The sequence below is a fragment of the Schistocerca americana genome, chromosome 1 (genome assembly GCF_021461395.2).
Source record: "Schistocerca americana isolate TAMUIC-IGC-003095 chromosome 1, iqSchAmer2.1, whole genome shotgun sequence".
In the NCBI taxonomy this organism is placed as follows: domain Eukaryota; kingdom Metazoa; phylum Arthropoda; class Insecta; order Orthoptera; family Acrididae; genus Schistocerca; species Schistocerca americana.
The window spans coordinates 25,033,654-25,052,242 of record NC_060119.1 but is presented as its reverse complement, the minus strand read 5'-3'; the positions used below and the strand labels follow the sequence as shown (position 1 = coordinate 25,052,242).

The 18,589-nt window shown below is 39.1% G+C and overlaps 2 protein-coding genes across 2 annotated transcripts in view; one reads left to right on the top strand and one right to left on the bottom strand.

Annotated features, from left to right (window-relative positions):
- The window catches only part of LOC124620221 (methionine synthase reductase-like), a 93,508-nt gene extending 87,543 nt beyond the window's left edge, over positions 1 to 5,965 (top strand). Inside the window, exons 8-10 of the mRNA XM_047146892.1 lie at positions 5,252 to 5,390; positions 5,478 to 5,574; positions 5,675 to 5,965. Coding sequence (XP_047002848.1) covers positions 5,252 to 5,390; positions 5,478 to 5,557 — 219 coding nt within the window. The 3' untranslated portion in view covers positions 5,558 to 5,574; positions 5,675 to 5,965. The remainder of the gene's footprint in view (positions 1 to 5,251; positions 5,391 to 5,477; positions 5,575 to 5,674) is intronic.
- Positions 5,966 to 14,189: 8,224 nt separating this feature from the next.
- The window catches only part of LOC124545975, a 53,442-nt gene continuing 49,042 nt past the window's right edge, over positions 14,190 to 18,589 (bottom strand). The window contains exon 2 of the mRNA XM_047124942.1: positions 14,190 to 14,697. Coding sequence (XP_046980898.1) covers positions 14,326 to 14,697 — 372 coding nt within the window. The 3' untranslated portion in view covers positions 14,190 to 14,325. The remainder of the gene's footprint in view (positions 14,698 to 18,589) is intronic.

Below are 18,589 nucleotides of genomic sequence, written 5' to 3'. Positions count from 1 at the left end.
TCTCTTACGTCTATTGGATGAACCTTTCTTAACCTCACCTGGCATTCTGCGTCTGTATGTCCCGGCTTGTCGCACCCATAGCAAAAGTTCGTAAATTCTTTGCCCGTCATTGCCTGTACTCTGCCCTCTTCTTCCTACACTTGCTTGCAATGTGACCTCTCAACTTACATGTGAAACATTTCAATTCTTTAGTATCTCTAGTGCTCTTCACCACTTCCTTTCCTCTGTTTAAGTTATCCTCGGGGCTAGTTCCCGCTCTTTCATGGACAATATTGCACTTTATTCTTGCAGTGCTAACTAGTGTAATTTCATCCCCTCTACTTCTCACTACTGTTTGGATTCTATCGTTGCTTATACCTTGTATAAAACAGGCTCTTCCTAATCAATCGACCAGTTCTATTGTGCCTTTTAAATTATCTCTAGCCATGACTGTTTGGTGCCTCCCTAAAATATCTCTACATCTTGTCAATTTGGCTTGCCCATATCGCAATTGGCTCTCCCTGTCCCTGTCTTTCTTGAAAAATCTTGCACGCGTAATAGTCTATGGTACGCTTACTCGCATAGTTTTCTTTTAGAACATGTTTCACGTCCTGCCACGTACCCGTGTGTTCACGTACTTGCAGTCTTGATCTGGTCTCACTGGTTATTTTTGCTGTAATAAATTTCAGTAATGTTTCATGTTCCTTCAGATTTACTAGCTCAAATGCTGCATCCACATTCTCAATAAATTCTCTGAGATCCCTTTTATTCCCTTTGAACACTTCTGACGTGATACACAATGCCTCCTTAACTGACATCTTACCGCTATTGGAGGATGACGGAACTTCGTTAGTCTGGGGTATCTTACCACTTAACTATGGTAACACTTTAACGCTACAATATTCTTCAATACTCTTAATACAAAATTTATAAGTACCGCACTTCCCTTGTGGTGCATCGTCTGGTCTATTGATCCTTGTTGTCCCACGCTGTCTTTGTGCCTGCACTGCTGCATGCGTCGGCTGCCGCTTGCCTTGGCTGCTGCTGCTGCTGCTGTTCTGCCCAGACGCTCTGTCTTGAACGCTGGCTGCTTAGGCACCTCTGTGCCGTGTCACGCTGCTGCTGTCCTGCGTTGCCCTGCACCCGCAAGGACTGCCTTTCTGGACTGTGCCATAGTGGGGCTACTAATGCAGAATGTTGCGAGTCACCACAACTTCCTGCCAATTGCCAGTTGCTGTAGCAAAATCTGCTGGCCTCCTACCTCCTATGTGCCTTTGTGGTACCCCACATTCTAGGCTTGCATTCTTCTAAATGGCCATCCTCAAATAGTTGATTTTTAAATGAGAGTCAAACGCTTTGTGATTTGAGAAATTCATCGTACATCTCGCACATAGTTTATCTTGCGTAAAAGGAAATCTGCTTTGAATGTAATGCTTTTCAAACCACCATTCACAATATTTTCCCGCAATCTGTTAGAAATAGGTTTGTTTCAGCAGTTGCAAGAGAGCTCAGATAACAGGCATCACCGCGCTTGCACAGCTACGATGACGCAGGAAGCCCGTGTGTTCGTATTTGTAAAACGTTAAAAGATCTTACATTATGACATAAAAGAAAAGAGGCAAAAATGCATAATTCGGCTTAAAATGCACATTCGTATGTAAATTTTCTTGGAGTAGCAGTAATTTATTATGGCGTAATGCCATTGTGCACTTTAAATGCAGCGAACAGTTGAAACTAGCCAATAGTGTGAAATTAAACACTTCGTTTCAAATAAATTGACTGCCTTGGCAGAAAAGATCAATAAAAACCTAATCTCTTTAGCAAACCGCCAAAAATAACTTCGTTGTTCTGTAAGACGATTAATGCTTGACTGTCAGAAAGGTGGGAATAAACTCTGAAACTAACAACATATTTTACCCTTCCGTAATTATGCGCACGTATTTTAATTCATTTGATAGCTCCCACAAAAATCCGTTTTGTTATCATTTAACGTGAGAACAATAAACAAAGAGGAAACAACAAAATTACTGAACGTAAACACAGGTCACGTGGAGACGACCCACCTCTCCACCACAACTCTGACTGCTCTGTGCATCAGCACCGGATCTACGATATTTCCGAACAGGGGCAAAATTAAGTAGTGGCGCGCAGCCACACTTCTGTAACCAGAAGCGGGAGAAGGTACTAATCATACGCGACTCACCTGCGCATGCGCAAGAGTCTAATTTAAACAGTTGTCACGTCACACTCATAGGAGGCAATTTGTTGTTATAAAGCATTGCATAGTCTTCCTGAAGCCTTTGACACACTGCTGTTGGCAGACGTTTGTATGAGCATTGTTTTGATGTTGTATACGGCGCATTTCCTTTGCAACTTAAGTTTTATTTTCCATGGATTTTATTACCTACTCTGAATTTCTCTTTTGTTTTCTTTACTGCTTGCTCAATATACAGATTGAATAACATCGGGGATAGGCTACAACCCTGTCTCACTCCCTTCCCCAACCACTGCTATCCTTTCATGCCCCTCGACTCTTATAACTGCCATCTGGTTTCTGTACAAATTGTAAATAGCCTTTTGCTCCCTGTATTTTACCCCTGCCACCTTTAGAATTTGAAAGAGAGTATTCCATTGAACATTGTCAAAAGCTTTCTCTAAGTCTACTTGAAGTCTGAGGGTTTTTCACCTGTCCCACACATCTTGCTCACCAGATGGTAGAGTTTTGCCAGGACTGGCTCTCCCAAGGCTGTCAGTAGTTCTAATGGAATGTTGTTTACTCCCGGGGCCTAGCTTCGACTTATGTCTTTCAGTGCTGTCAAACTCTTCATACAGTATCATATCTCCCATTTCATCTTCATCTACATCCTCTTCCATTTCCATAATATTGTCCTCAAATACATCGCATATGTATAGAACCTCTATATATGCCTTCCACCTTTCTGCTTTTTCCTCTATGCTTAGAACTGGGTTTTCCATCTGAGCTCTTGATATTCGTACAAGTGGTTCTCTTTTCTCCAAAGGTGTCTTTCATTTTCCTGTAGGCAGTATGTATCTTACCCCTAGTGATATATGCCCCTACATCCTTACATTTGTCCTCTAGGCATCCCTGCTTAGCCATTTTGCACTTCCTGTCGACCTCATTTTTGAGACATTTGTATTCCTTTTTGCCTGCTTCATTTACTGCATTTATATATTTTCTCCTTTCATCAATTAAATTCACTGTTTCTTCTGTTACCTAAGGATTTCTACTAGCCCTCGTCTTTTTACCTACTTGATCCTCTGCTGGCCTCACTACTTCATCCCTCAAAGCTACCCATTCTTCTTCTTCTGTATTTCTTTCCCCCATTCCTGTCAGTCGTTCCCATATGCCCTCCCTGAAACTCTGTACAACGTCTGGTTTAGTCATTTTATCCAATTCCCACCTTTTTGCAGTTTCTTCACTTTTAATCTACAGTCCAGAGCCAATAGATTGTAGTCAGAGTCCACATCTGCCCCTGGAAATGTCTACAACTTAAAACCTGGTTCCTAAATCGCTGTCTTACCATTATATAATCTATCTGAAACCTTCCAGTATCTCCAGGCTTCTTCCATGTATACAACGTCCTTTTGTGATTCTTGAACCAAGTGTTAGCTATGATTAAGTTATGCTCTGCGCAAAATTCTACCAGGCAGCTTCCTCTTTCATTTCTTACTCCAAATCCATATTCACCTACTACGTTTCCTTCTCTTCCTTTTCCTACTATCGAATTTCAGTCAGCCATGACTATTAAATTTTCATCTCCCTTCACTATCTGAATAAATTCTTGTATGTCATCATACATTTTATCAATCTCTTTGTCATCTGCAGAGCTAGTTGGCTTATAAACTTGTACTACTGTAGTAAGTGTGGGCTTCGTGTCTATCTTTGCCACAATAATGCGTTTACTATGCTGTTTGTAGTAGCTTACCCGCACTCTTATTTTTTAAATTCATTATTAAACCTACTCCAGCATTTCCTCTATTTGATTTAGTATTTATAACCCTGTATTCACCTGACCAGAAGTCTTGTTCCTCTTGCCAGCGAACTTCACTAATTCCCCTCTATATCTAACTTAAACCTTTCCTTTTCCTTTTTTAAATTTTCTAACCTACCTGCCCAATTAAGGGATCTGACAATCCACACTTCGGTCCGTAGAATGCTAGTTTTCTTTCTCCTGATAATGATGTCCTCTTGAGTAGTCCCCACATGGAGATCTGAATGGGGGACTATTTTACCTCCAGAATATTTTACCCGAGAGGACGCCATCATCATTTAACCGTACAGTAAAGCTGCATGCCCTCGGGAAAAATTACGGCTGTAGTTTCCCCTTGCTTTCAGCCGTTTGCAGTACCAGCACAGCAAGGCTGTTTTGGTTAGTGTTACAAGGCTAGATCACTCAATCATCCAGACTGTTGCCCCTGCAGCTACTGAAAAAGCTGCTGCCCTCTTCAGGAACCACACGTTTGTCTGGCCTCTCAACAGATACCCCTCCGTTGTGGCTGCACCTACGGTACGGCTATCTGTATCGCTGAGACATGCAAACCTCCCCACCAACGGCAAGGTCCATGGTTCATAGGGGGGTGGGGGTGTATATATGCATATATGCACACTAGTTTCTTGTAATCCTTCTTAATAACAGTCAGACAAAAATGTGAAATATTTCAATTCATTACACTGGACATTTCTTGCACACGTACGTTGGAATCCACAAAATATTTTTGCTTTTAGAGCAAAAACACAGTGACTGTAATTTTGTGATAAAATCTTACCACAATGAAACTGAACTTTGTTTCAATTATTGCCACCCCAACTAGAGTATCGTGTCCCTTACACTCGCTCCACTATTTTGTGATAATACGAAACACTGAGCTGCACTCTATACTGTTCTTTCTGTGGAACTTCCATTGCACTGTCATATTCTGCCCGCCCTGTTCCACCCCTCCTTAACAGCTATCGTACATTACGTCTTTTGGATATGCCTCGGTGAGCTTCTACGCTCTCGCCTTATTGTCTTTCATCCCACCTTCACCTCGTCTCCCCACCTACTCCACCAGACAGAAGCCCCCATCCCAGACAGGCTAGAGCCACAGGGTACTGTAGCTGCAATGTTTAATCTTTCAAGTGCCTTGTTATCTACACAATATTGACCTGTATTGTATGAAATGCACAATTTATTTATATTTTAAGACTTATTTACACGTTAATATGATACCACTGCTTCAAGTCCTCTAGATATCTAATATTCCTTTTCAGGATAATGTGAGACTTTATGGGAAAGATTTTGTAACAAAACTAATCGATGAAGGTGGTTCCGTATTCATCTGTGGCGATGCAAAAAATATGGCTAAAGATGTTCAGGAAGCAATTTCATATGTTATCCAGAAAGAAAAAGGTACTGTTTGCGACATGGAAAAAGTGATTACTTTTAGTATTAGTGCTTATTTAATAGTACAAATTTAATTCCATAGTTTTATTGTAGGAATATCTGAAGAAGCAGCTCAAAACTGTATAAAACAACTGAAAAATTCCGCAAGATATGTGCAAGATGTATGGAGATAACTTAGTATTCAATTTAAGTGAGTATTTTTGTAATTTTTAAATTTTGCTACAGTTCCAGTCTCGCTTTCTACATTCTTTGTCGAACAGACTTAAAGGGTAGACATTGCACATTTTCAGACATTCAATCACAGACGATACTGCAGTTCTCTCTCCTGATGACCAGAGGTCCCTGCTGAGTAAGAGATCTGTGCCTTAATCACTTGTCTTGGCAACTGAGGCAACTCTATTTATGAGATAAACACATAAAATAAAATTAAATATACGAAGCAGTTGTAAATGTAATCCTTCGTCTATTTCTTGTTTCCAACATGCATAAATATTTTGCTGTTACGAAAGTTCTGGCACAATGTAAATAATTTAGACATAAAGGAGACAGCTGGCTGAATTGTGGAAGTATTGAGTCATAGAAAGGAATGAAAAGTATAGATCGCTGCTCACAGGCGCATGCACACGCCCATGCTGGAACTGCAATTGGGGTGGAGGCAGGCAGCAGGGGGATGGGCACAGGATACAACACACAATTGTGAAGGTGACGACAATGTAGAGTGCGTGCTGGACCGGAAGAGAGGAGCTGATGGGTAGGGGTGTGGGTAAAGATCTTAGCCCAGGGCCACCCATGAAAGGAGCCATGCCATGTCATGTGGAAATCCCTGCACAGCATTTTATGCGGGCACAATCACCAATTCCTTTTCCACCAGAAAGTATGGTAACTGCAAAACTAGGCCAAAGGCAGTGTTGTTGGAACATGCTGCTACGTGCAACATGCTCAGGGTCAGTGGCCGCTTTCCTTCACTATGCATATTTGAGTTGGCCTTGCACTGCATATTTATATGTGTGTGTACACTTTTACTATTTAGTAAGTTGTCTCCTTTACTCCTAAGTTATATAAATATATGTTGTGAAAATTACAGCCATTGACTAAATATCCAATTTTCCATTAAACACACATCTCGTTTCCATGTCACTTGGATAGTCATATGAGGAAAAAAAATTGTAACATCTTCATAAGCCAGGAGATGCTAAATATCCATAAATTGGAATAAAAATACAAAAGAGATTTGTTTGTTAAAACTTTATTTTTAGTTTAAGGGTACCAAAAAATGAACTCAATGAATTTCTTTCAGTATTTAATTTGTTTCTCAAAAATATGTCGTTCACTACAGAATATGAAACTGATCATCATATCAATTTCCTAGGAAACAGTTTTCACATCTACAGGGAACATAGTGCACTGATATAGCAGTACACAGTTCATCTCGTTTTACAATTACAGTGGGTACTCAGTGAAAGTAATTGACAGGTTGTCAAATAGAATACTGTCTAACAATGTTAATGAAGGCACTAAGCAAAAGACAGTGACACAGAACAGATGCATCCAAGTAAAACATACCTAAGTATATGTTGGCTTGTTTAAAAATATTACTGTCCACAAACAACAAAATTTGTTATGACTTACCTAGCACAACTAAACACTATTGTCAGATCCCTAATAGAACACAGTGAAGTATGTAAATTAAAGTGCAACAATTTCCCAAGAAGAGCTTATTAAATGTGTTACAAACAGTCTAATGATTCTCTCAGACTGAACCACTGTGAAAATGGCTTACCATGTGCATCAAGACACATGCGCGTGCGCACGCGCACACACACACCTAGACCTGTTCTTACAACTTGAGACAATGTTGCTCAGAGAAATATTTTCTCAAAAACATTATAAATGAGCAAACTGATTTCAACAGCCACAGTTTCTTCAACAGTTTTGTAGACTGAAATCTTAACAATCTTACCATATACAGCATGCACCACATCTCTATAATCTACAAAAAGAAAAAGTATCATCACAGAATAGAAATAAATGCAACTCTAAGTGTACCTGAATTGTACAAGATAGAAAACACAGAATTACTTTCATTTTGATATCCAAAGGACTATATGGGCACTTCATGATGGGCAGCAGAGACTACAGAGAGGAAGGTCAGCCGACTTACCTGTAGACCTTAAAACTTGGGTGACTGTTACCAGTGTTGTACAGGACACCACTATGGATACCCACGATATGGTAACGTCGAGAAGAGACAAGCAGAAATGGAAAAGATGATACCAGATACGTGCACAGTATCAGCAGCTACTCAGAGCTCGGATAAGATCTATTCTAATCCAGTCAGTGATAGATGAGATGGATTTTCAAGAGATGACAGAAGATGCTAAGATGAAACTTGACATTGACAAAAGGACAAAAAATAAAAGAATGGGGAAAAATGGCAAGTAGAGGTAACTAATGTGCATACTGTTGAACCTAACCGACAAGAAGTCGTTAACCGTGTGGAGACATGCAGCTGCTTCCAGTACACAAAGCAATAACAACAGATAGACAGCTCACAGGCCTTTAATTGTTTTTGTGGAAGTAAATGTGGCAATACGCATTCAGTAGGTATTTGCATGGAAGAAGTGCCTTCTCGTTTATGTTGTTGCAGCCCACGTCGACCTGAGCTTATAAACATCAACAAGAAATATAACACAGTATGGCCTATGCTAAGAATGTAGGAGATAACAGGCCACATACACAGAAACTTTAAATGAGCCTCCTGCACGTGATAGTTACACAGAATTTCCATCCCTATATCAACGGGTATCTGAGAGGAGTGCCAGTAGCTCAAGTTCAATTAGCTGACGTAATCCAAACACTGCAACAACAGTGTAGAGAATCGGCAGGGCAGTGACCGAGCCCACCAGCAAACTCGAAATCACATAGTTGTAATGGTGCTTGGCATCAGGATTATGCACAGATGAATTAAAAAATATACATGCAACATTGTATCCCTATCTTACATCGCCTGTATTCTCCTCAACCTTGTAATCAGAAAATCTTTCAGAGTAGAAGTGAATTCTTAATAGTAAAAAAATAATAATTAGGTTTACAATAAACTCAATAGATGAAGCTATGTCCATGCTGTCAGGGGCCATTTATATGAAACCAAACCAACAGTTACTTGCTAGCTTCTTATCTACAATCAGCAGAATGTACTAAGTATGAAAAACAAAATTTTGCAGTGGAACTAAAGATGGCATGCATCTGTGAAACATAGTTCAAACTAGGATCTTTGGCTTTCCTGTATTTAGACATGATTGGGAAGAAGAAAGATGAGGTGTAGCTATTCCAGTAAGTTTTCATTTACCTTGTGAGGAAATAAAAATTGATAAGTTGAGCATTAATCATCTTCAGGTGGTGGCTATTAGGACCAGAATAACTGACTGAGAAATATCGATAGTATCACTTTACTGTTGGCAGAAAACTGTCATATCGAGAAGGGCATTGTACAATGAGCCAGATAGAAACACCATTAATTATTTGTGGAGATTTTAATGCCTACAGCTATGCTTGGGGATGTGAATATCGAGACAGTTATTGAGCAGCTTTACTAGAAATTATGGATGGATTTGGTCTTTATATCTTGAATGCCAACACTGATTCTGAAACAAGAAAAATAGCTATCCACAGTCCACATAGCTCTACGTTCACTAAACTTTCCTGCAGACCTCCACTGGAATATCAGACCACAATGCTTTAGAAACACAGAGGATTGTCATTCAAACCCCACTACCCCAGCAGGAAAGTAGAAAGTTAACAAAGCAGACTGGATGAAATGTCATGGAACAATTGAGGACCAGATTAAGATTCTAACCACATCATCCTTGCTGATGGAGACACTATAAATATTTTAGTATTATCAATGATGCAGCGACTGCACGAGTTCTTGCAAGCAATCCAGCTCACCTACCGTGAAGAACATCGGTACCCTAGTGGAATAAAGATTGCAATTTCAATATTAGAAAGCAGAAAGAAGCCTTTCATATGTTTAAAGAAACTTCTACTTTGAAAACTTTAAAAACAAACACGCAAAACACACATTTGAGCACTCTGTCCGATTCTTGTCTATGATTTAACATATGAAGAAGAAACCAAATAAACACTGTTAAGGTATTAGATTTCTAGAATTCGCTGCTAGATTCGCACATGCAATGACCTCCTGCAGGATGCCTACATGTGAGCCATGTAAGCTGTGGTGGCTGGTTACCATTTGTTAATATGCTGCAGCACACTGTAAATATCACACTAAAATATGTAATTTCTCTTTAGATTCACGCTAGCACACAAATAAAATAGCTGAAAAATAGTACTCTCTCCAAACAAAAACCAGTGTCAAGTGCTGAAATGGTCAACCACACTACGGTCAACTCTGAGAAGGGACGCAGCTATTTGTTTTCGACTGTCGTCCTTTTCAGCATCAGCACTGTGAGTGCCATGTTGCTCACAGCTCCAGGTCAGTATTTTTCTGTGAAGGTGCCTGTAACTTACTGTGCAAGCGTGGAGTATGTGGGATTTTTGAGGAACAGTTAACATAATGATGTTGTGGTCAAGCACACTGACTGCCAATTTGTCGGTTCTGGTTTGATTTCCACTGCTACCATAATACCTCTTTTTATTCCTTTCAATGTTAAACAGTTCAATTTTAGATATGGAAAATAATATACTCAATTTCATCACAATACTACCACTGTAAGTCAAAAGGCTTTAGGCCCACACATTGGTAAAATTTGCATGAGCTGTCACTGCATGGACAGTGAGCACAGAGTTTGGAAAAATCCATTTACTATAGCCGAGTTGGAGCAAGTGCTGAAGTCAATTACCCACCTAACCTACTCAGTAATCCTTAGGCTGTCAAGATCTGCCTAAAACTGCTCATCAAAATCTTTGCTGTACTGGGGAGTACCACTACATTTCCAAAGGAGTGGAGCATACCCTGCAACCAAGAAACAGTCCCCCCCCCCCCCCCCACCCCCCCCCCCCCCCCCCCCCACCCCCGTAGCCTCTTCCTAGTGACCCATTTCCCTATCGTCGAGTGTCTATAAGATGTTTTGAATGGAACATCAACAGGGATCACCCAAGTTTCCCCAAGTGAAATTCCCTGATTTCCAGACAAGTTTAAGCATTCTTCCCTGCCAAATTTTGAGATCTCAAGGGTATTTTAAGACATAAGTTGACAATCTGTCTTTGCAGCTATGGTACAAGAAACAATAGTGCAAACAAAGAAATATCTAAAAAAAAATCTTGCAGGCAGACGGCATTTCCCGATGTGAACAAAAATCTTAAGCACTTATTATCAACATCTTTTGTAGCAAACTGGTTTTAGATGGTGAAAGCAAGCCAAATGGTTTGTGTGTTTCATTAAGACCACTGATTGTGATTTAAATAAGACGAAATACATCTACATCTACATACATTCTCCACAATCCACCATACGGTGCATGGCGGAGGGTACCTCGTACCACAACTAGTATCTTCTCCCTCCTGTTCCACTTCCAAACAGAGCGAGGGAAAAAGACTGCCTTATGCCTCTGTACGAGCCCTAATCTCTCTATCTTTGTGGTCCTTCTGCAAAATGTAAGTTGGTGGCAGTAAAATTGTACTGCAGTCAGCCTCAAATGCTGGTTCTCTAAATTTCCTCAGTAGCGATTCACGAAAAGAATGCCTCCTTTCCTCTAGAGACTCCCACCCGAGTTCCTGAAGCATTTCCGTAACACTCGCGTGATGATCAAACCTACCAGTAACAAATCTAGCAGCCCGCCTCTGAATTGCTTCTATGTGCTCCCTCAATCCGACCTGACAGGGATCCCAAACACTCGACCAGTACTCAAGAATAGGTCGTATTAGTGTTTTATAAGCGGTCTCCTTTACAGATAAACCACATCTTCCCAAAATTCTACCAATGAACCGAAGACGACTACCAGCCTTCCCCACAACTGCCATTACATGCTTGTCCCACTTCATATCGCTCTGTAATGTTACGCCCAAATATTTAATCGACGTGATTGTGTCAAGCGCTACACTACTAATGGAGTATTCAAACATTACAGGATTCTTTTTCCTATTCATCTGCATTAATTTACATTTATCTATATTTAGAGTTAGCTGCCATTCTTTACACCAATCACAAATCCTGTCCAAGTCATCTTGTATCCTCCTACAGTCACTCAACGATGACACATTGCTATCCACCCTATCCAAAAGATCATTTATGTAGATAGAAAACAACAGCGGACCTACCACACTTCCCTGGGGCACTCCAGATTATACCCTCACCTCCGATGACAACGTACTGGAGTCTATTACTTAAGAAGTCTTTGAGCCACTCACATATTTGGGAACCAATCCCATATGCTCGTACCTTAGGAGTCTGCAGTGAGGCACCGAGACAAACGCTTTCCGGAAGTCAAGGAATATGGCATCCGTCTGACACCCTTCATCCATGGTTCGCAAGATATTACGTGAAAAAAGGGCGAGTTGCGTTTCACAGGAGCGATGCTTTCTAAAGCCGCATGGACAGCAACTTCTCTGTCTCAAGGAAATTCATTATATTCGAACTGAGAATATGTTCGAGAATCCTGCAACAAACTGATGCTAAGGATATTGGTCAGTAATTTTGAGGATCCGTCCTTCTACCCTTCTTATATACAGGCGTCACCTGCGCTTTTTTCCAGTCGCTCGGGACTTTATGTTGGGCAAGAGATTTTGGTGACAAAAATTCACATTTTCTTGGAGTTGCATAACAGATTTAAAATACCTTCACAGATTTCAGAAATAATCCCAGAAAAAAGTAGGCCTCTTGAAAGAAGTGTACAAGGCGAGAAAGAATTGTGTAAACTAACACTGTAGGTGACCGCCAATAAAATGTTGGTTCTATTATGTTTGTTATTGTTGGTTATTACCCACTGTGTTATATCGATTGTTTTACAGGTATTTTGTTATTTTTATTTTGAGAAATATATGAGTACATAGTGTACAAACTGCCAGCAACTGATGCAATTTCCTTCTTCTTATCGTCCATACTTTCTAACATATAAACTACTCTTGAAGCTCCAAAATGTACTAGAATAAATAAAATGTCTGTAAAACGACACACTGTACAATGTACTTGTGGTGAGACACTGAGACTCAATAATAATGAAAGTATGTGCCCATGACAGCCGTCTCTGACCTCTGGGTCTACAGTCTGTGAATCAGATCCAAACAAACCACTTGTCATAACACACGGCCTCTCATCAGCAGCTGCTAGGCTAGCAGCAAGAAGTAGTGGCATTACTGACTACAAGCTGGGGGGAGTGGTAGGAAGGGGAGAAGCAGTAAGAATGAGGGAGTAGCCAAGTGGCACGCATACTCAGCTGCAATCAGCCAGCGATGATGCATGACACCTCAGTAAACAAACCATTTCATCTGCTGAGACAAAACGAGACTTTTCTAGTGTGTGTGGGGTCATAAAAGAAGCACATTTAAATTATGTTACACCTACCCTCACTAAACACTAAGTTGTATAAATACCATGTGTATTAACTTTGTAAATACCAATTAGTATTAGAAATACAGTTCTACCCATGCAAATACCAACAAGTTAATCTTTTTCCCAAGTGAAATTACTTATAAGCCAATTTCTAATATAAGGAACTTGTTGTAAATGATTACAAATAACACTGGAAAACCAAGAAAAAGATAATCTCTGCCATTTACAACTAAGGATGAAGGTGAGTGGCTTTATTCAATTTTTTTAAGCACGTTTATTACCAATTAAAATGTGTTCACTCCCTTCTGATGCATAGTTAAAAGAATCATGAACATTAAATTAAAACAACACTGTATCATTTAATGAATTAACAAACAATGAGAGGGTAATGCTGCATAAAAAGGCTAACATAATAATTTAAGTTTGTTAGAATTACATAGGCCTACCTTAGTATTCATAGCTGTATCATTTAATGAATTAACAAACAATGAGAGGGTAATGCTGCATAAAAAGGCTAACATAATAATTTAAGTTTGTTAGAATTACATAGGCCTACCTTAGTATTCATAGCCTAGAAATAGTCTGCTTTTCACCTCACTAGTGTATATTGCGGTAGTAAAATATTATTTGATACAAGAAACCATTAAGATCCCATCTTGAAATTTTGCATGCATGTAGTCAGCCAGACTGGTCAACACACACAATTTTTATTTAAAAATCTGAAGGTACATATTTTGGAAATTTCAAAAAATGTTTTTTTGGAATAGTTTAAAATGTTCAGATTTAGGTAGCATAGTCATGTTACATATCAAATTGAAGGGAATTTTTAGAGGAACACAATGGTGCAAGTTTGAGCTCTCTAGGTTGTATAGTTTTTTAGCTACAGCATTTTAAAACAATCATCGACTGATCAAAAACAGAGCTTTTTTTTAATTTTTAAACCCTTGAAACTCAAAAACCAAATTTCAAATTTAAACTAGTGTTAGTGGGTAAATTACCTGAAAAAAAAATCATCCAAATCTGAGGGGTCATAGTTCAAATTATGTAGTACAATTGGTTGATTTGACATAGAATGACCCAGATGCCATGCTGCTATAGGAATCAACTGTGTCTCCACAAGCCACTGATATCAGTTTTCAGTCGCACCAACCTGCATACTTAAACAAATGTAATATGCCGTAGGAAAAGATTTATAATCGGTTTATAATAATGACTTGTAACACGACCCAGTTGAACTTCAGGAGGGAGGTCAGAGGAATGAAAAGGCACTGAGAGAGAGGTAGAAAACCGGTATGTACATTTTGTTGACAAGCAGAGTTTTGCCAGTTTTATTTGTTAAATGTGAGACGCTTCTTTCATATATCTGTACCACCTTGTTATGTGACAAATCCTGGCACTAACAATATTCTGTGCACATAGTTGTAGGAAATGTCAGTGGACACTTGCTGCCCCGTATCTGATTTCTCTTTCAAACTGTTCAGCTTTCAGTGTACCATCTATTGACTCACAGTTTGGATTGAAAACTGAGTATGCACTTATTTCTCCTTTCTTCTTAGGACCAACTCTTGTGTTTAGCCAAATAAGACACAATGCTGACACAATGAGGTATATAACACCAAACTCCATCTGCACAGCTACTGCATACAGTGTACACCACAAAAGAATATATATAATACGAATTACAGTAGTGTACCACCGCAACACTGTCCCTTCACCCTCTGCTATTTCCACATCCAGGCTACTTGTGCTCGAATGCAAGCTGTCAGCTGAAGGGGATTCTGGTCTATCAGCAGTCACATTAATCTGTAAATTGAAACAAAAGTGAGCATTAAATAAATTTCAATGGGTCTGAATAGTATTTCTAAACAGAACACAACATGATAAAAAGCAGTTCCTGTTACCGAGTTATAGCCCTTCTCACTTGATGTGATGTTTAAAGCTTTCCTGTCACAACAGCTCTTCTCACTAGTCTTGCATGTGTACAGAACAGTACATCTGATGTGTCTATCCTGATTATACATTATATTGCCACACAGTCAGTGTAAGAGGTCAGACAAAATACTGGTCACATTTCTAAGGAACTACTTTTCACATTTTATTAGTGAGTGTTTCTCAACCCAGAACTGTATCTTCATGCTGTGACAAGTTTCACCAAATGGATGAACAGTTAACTATCAGTACGCAACAGTGCTCAGGAAGTGTAGTCTAATACATACAGCTCGGCATTAGGTATCTGCTCTACTTTCAATATTCAACAAGCTGTCACCTAACAAACAGCGATTCTACTGATTTTCAGAGGATTAAATTCGCAACTTCTTGACTTTTCCCCTCTTTAGTTAAATTCATTACCTCTTGAAAATGTGCTTGGTACAATCATAAACAATGTAACTATATAAATCTTTTACTATATCATTTATCAAATACCAAATGCTATAAAAATATTTAACTCTCACCTAGGATGGGGTACGACTATTTTCACACATATTTTTTCCATTACACCAATTAAAATACATTTAGTTTTAACATAGTAATGCAGTGACATTCTACAATTTTCCTTAAGACAATACATCAATTATCAAAATACAATATTTGCCAAATGCTACATTTTGCAGTAAAACGTTCACTGTTTAAGTACCTTAGCCACTTGAAATTTCATCTACAACTTCAGCTTCTCCCTTTGCCTTTTCTACACCCCCCCCCCCCCCCCCCCTATTTTTTTTTTTTTTTTGCTTCGAAGTCTTATTTCTGGAACAGTTCTCCTTGTAATATTGGCCACTACACTTTCATCAGATTTCTTCTCTTTTTAAGGCTTGTAATCTTTCTGATGAAGCATTCTTCACAGCTAGTATATATGATATTGTAATGCCCACATTCAGTTGTTTCTCACTATTACGTAAACAACCCGTCGTAACCGCAACCATTCTGGTCACAGGGTTGCTGAGAGCAAAGTGCGGCAGGGCCCACAAACAAACAAACGGGAAAGGATGGATGACCGACCAAGATCTTATGAACAATAACAAACAAGAAGCAACGGGGACACAAGAGACAACCTCACGAATCCACAATGTCCACTTGTACACGGAAACAAATTAATGTAAACACGCTGTCTGTAGGGCAGATGTCAATAGACCAAGCGAATATCAGACTGCTTCGCTGAGCGAGAGGCAGGCACTTAAATACAGGATAGGGTACGTCGCTATTGGCTGCTGCAACCATGTGCTCCACTGTAGCGCCCTCACGTTACATGCGAGCCAGAAACGTGCGTGGCCACGGCTTACGGCTGCCTCTAGTAGTAATCGTGGTCCGTGTTGTCTGGCACGGATTTGAAACCTGCGGTGCTCGGTACCAGACAACCTAACAGTTTTATTGCATTGCAGACACTTATTTCTACGAAAATTGTATCTTCTAATTTTTCAACTAAACCTCCTTTGCTAACAGAAAAGCCTCTTTCAGCGGCAGCATTTCCATGAAACAATCATAAAAGGTTGTGGTTCGCACTTTGCAGTAAATTCATCAGTAAGTGATCAAGTTTGTTCTTGAATTAAATTGTTTTAGTTGTTTTTCAGAATATTTACAAAATTTAAAATACTCTCCCTTTACTACTTCAGCTGTTGACTCTTTTTCTCAGTGGTCACTTGAAAATTTCTCAAAATGGAGCTGTGCATAACGTCAGGTGGTAAACATGTGCTGCCTTTGACAGTCTTTAATTTCAAAGGAGTTTTCTCAGTAATTTTTAGATACAGACTTTTTCAGAATACTTGTGCACTTATTTCTGAAGATAAGGATATCCAGTTCCATGTAGTGCTTGCTAGCAGCAATGGCACCAAATTCAGTATCTACATGATGACTTGTTTTAGAATCACACCTACATGTTTTGGTAATATCAATAGTACGTCATTTGCTAAAATTTACCAGCATTTCCATAACAGTTTTCTTCATGTAGTGAGAGTCATAAGGCTGATACCTACTTAAAAACTCATCATGTTCATTTGACAATAACATAAGAAACTGAAGTTTTGCACAGAGCAATTTGTCTCTTAAATGTTGTTTAACTTTTTCAAAGCTCATAGTTTCTTGTGGTATTTTATGTACTTCGCCAACATACTTCTTCAAATGCGGAACAAATTCCAGAGCTCTTTACATGACCTCAAAATCTCCAACCCATCTTATACAAGAGAATTTGAGAGGAAACTTTGAAAACTCAGTGATGTTCAGAAGGTTGCACTCCTTTAAGGAAAATCCTTCGATTTTCTCCTCTAATGACCTACAGGAAAATGCTTATAAATCATACTACTTATAGGATTTATTTCATTCAAAGTAAATTATTATTATTATCCTTTTCTCAGACGTTATTTCTGGTTAAAAATGGAAAGTGACGCGGACCTTGATCAAGCGTGACTTCCTTTTAACTGTATGGTATATGTTACATTGCATTTAGGATCTTTCGGGTAATTGAACATGTATCAATAATTACAGATGTAGCTGTATTGTGTTGATGTACTGGTGGATATTGCGTGGTATGACACCTGTAGTTGAAAGTATAATTGGTATAATGTCAACTTTATCCTTATGCCACATGTCCTTGACTTCTTCAGCCAGTTGGGTGTATTTTTCAATTTTTTCACCTCTTTTCTTCTGTACTATTATTATTATTATTATTATTATTATTATTATTATTATTACACCATTTGTGTTTTGAAATACACTAACATGACACCTGGCATGAAGAAATCTAAGCTTTCGTCAAGAAAGAAAGACAGAAAAGAAAAGAGTAGAAACAGAAGGTACAACTACAAGCTACTGTGTGGTAATATAGCAGGGATACCTTTTGGCCATTAACAATTCAGTTTTACTCTGGTTGGCCTTAAGGCTTTAAATAAGACTGAAATTGCAGTAGTTTGATATTAATTATTAAAAACCTTTAAAGAAATGCGTTTCCAAGAAAGACATGAATTAAAGAGATTTAAATAGAAAAGGGAGTGGACAGAAATAAAGAAACAACTGTAGCAACTGAAACTCCTCCAGAAGCACATTAGATGGCTGCATTGTCTTAAGCGGAGCAACAGTTTACACATTATTTCCACTAGGGGCATACATCACCTATAGCTCTCTGTTAACAAAGCCTCACCTCCAAATTTCTCCCTCCATATCTCCTGCTCAAGGTTCCAAATCACAATAGCAGTTGGAGAATATACAAATGCCATACAGATAACAGAGTTCCGGCGAATCTTTACTATTAAATGGATTACTGGATTAAACATTTTTGGTGGTATCTCTAACTTGTTACACCCTTCAAGAACTGAACCTGATCGACACAAAAAACAGCATTCATGACAACTCAGTCAATTTCATTACCTTTTCATTACTTTCATGACAATTTGTTCATTTTTATTACTTTTTCATCACTTTTGTGACTTGCAGACAATGAAATAAGAAACTGGGAATCCCAAACAATTCAAAAGAAAATTATCAAGAAACCTCATTAATGACATCCCATGTAGGCTTTCACGGCCGGCGTCTTCATCAGTAAACACTTCCGGGCTAAGTTGCCGTGGTCGGTCTGTAGAAATTCTTCTCCCTGACGTTTCATTCTCAACTACGGAGAACATCTTCCGAGGTGAGTCGACAACTGGCTGCTAGGAGCTGGGGCCGCCGCTTATATGGAGATCGTAGAGGGCGCCACCAAACGTCACGT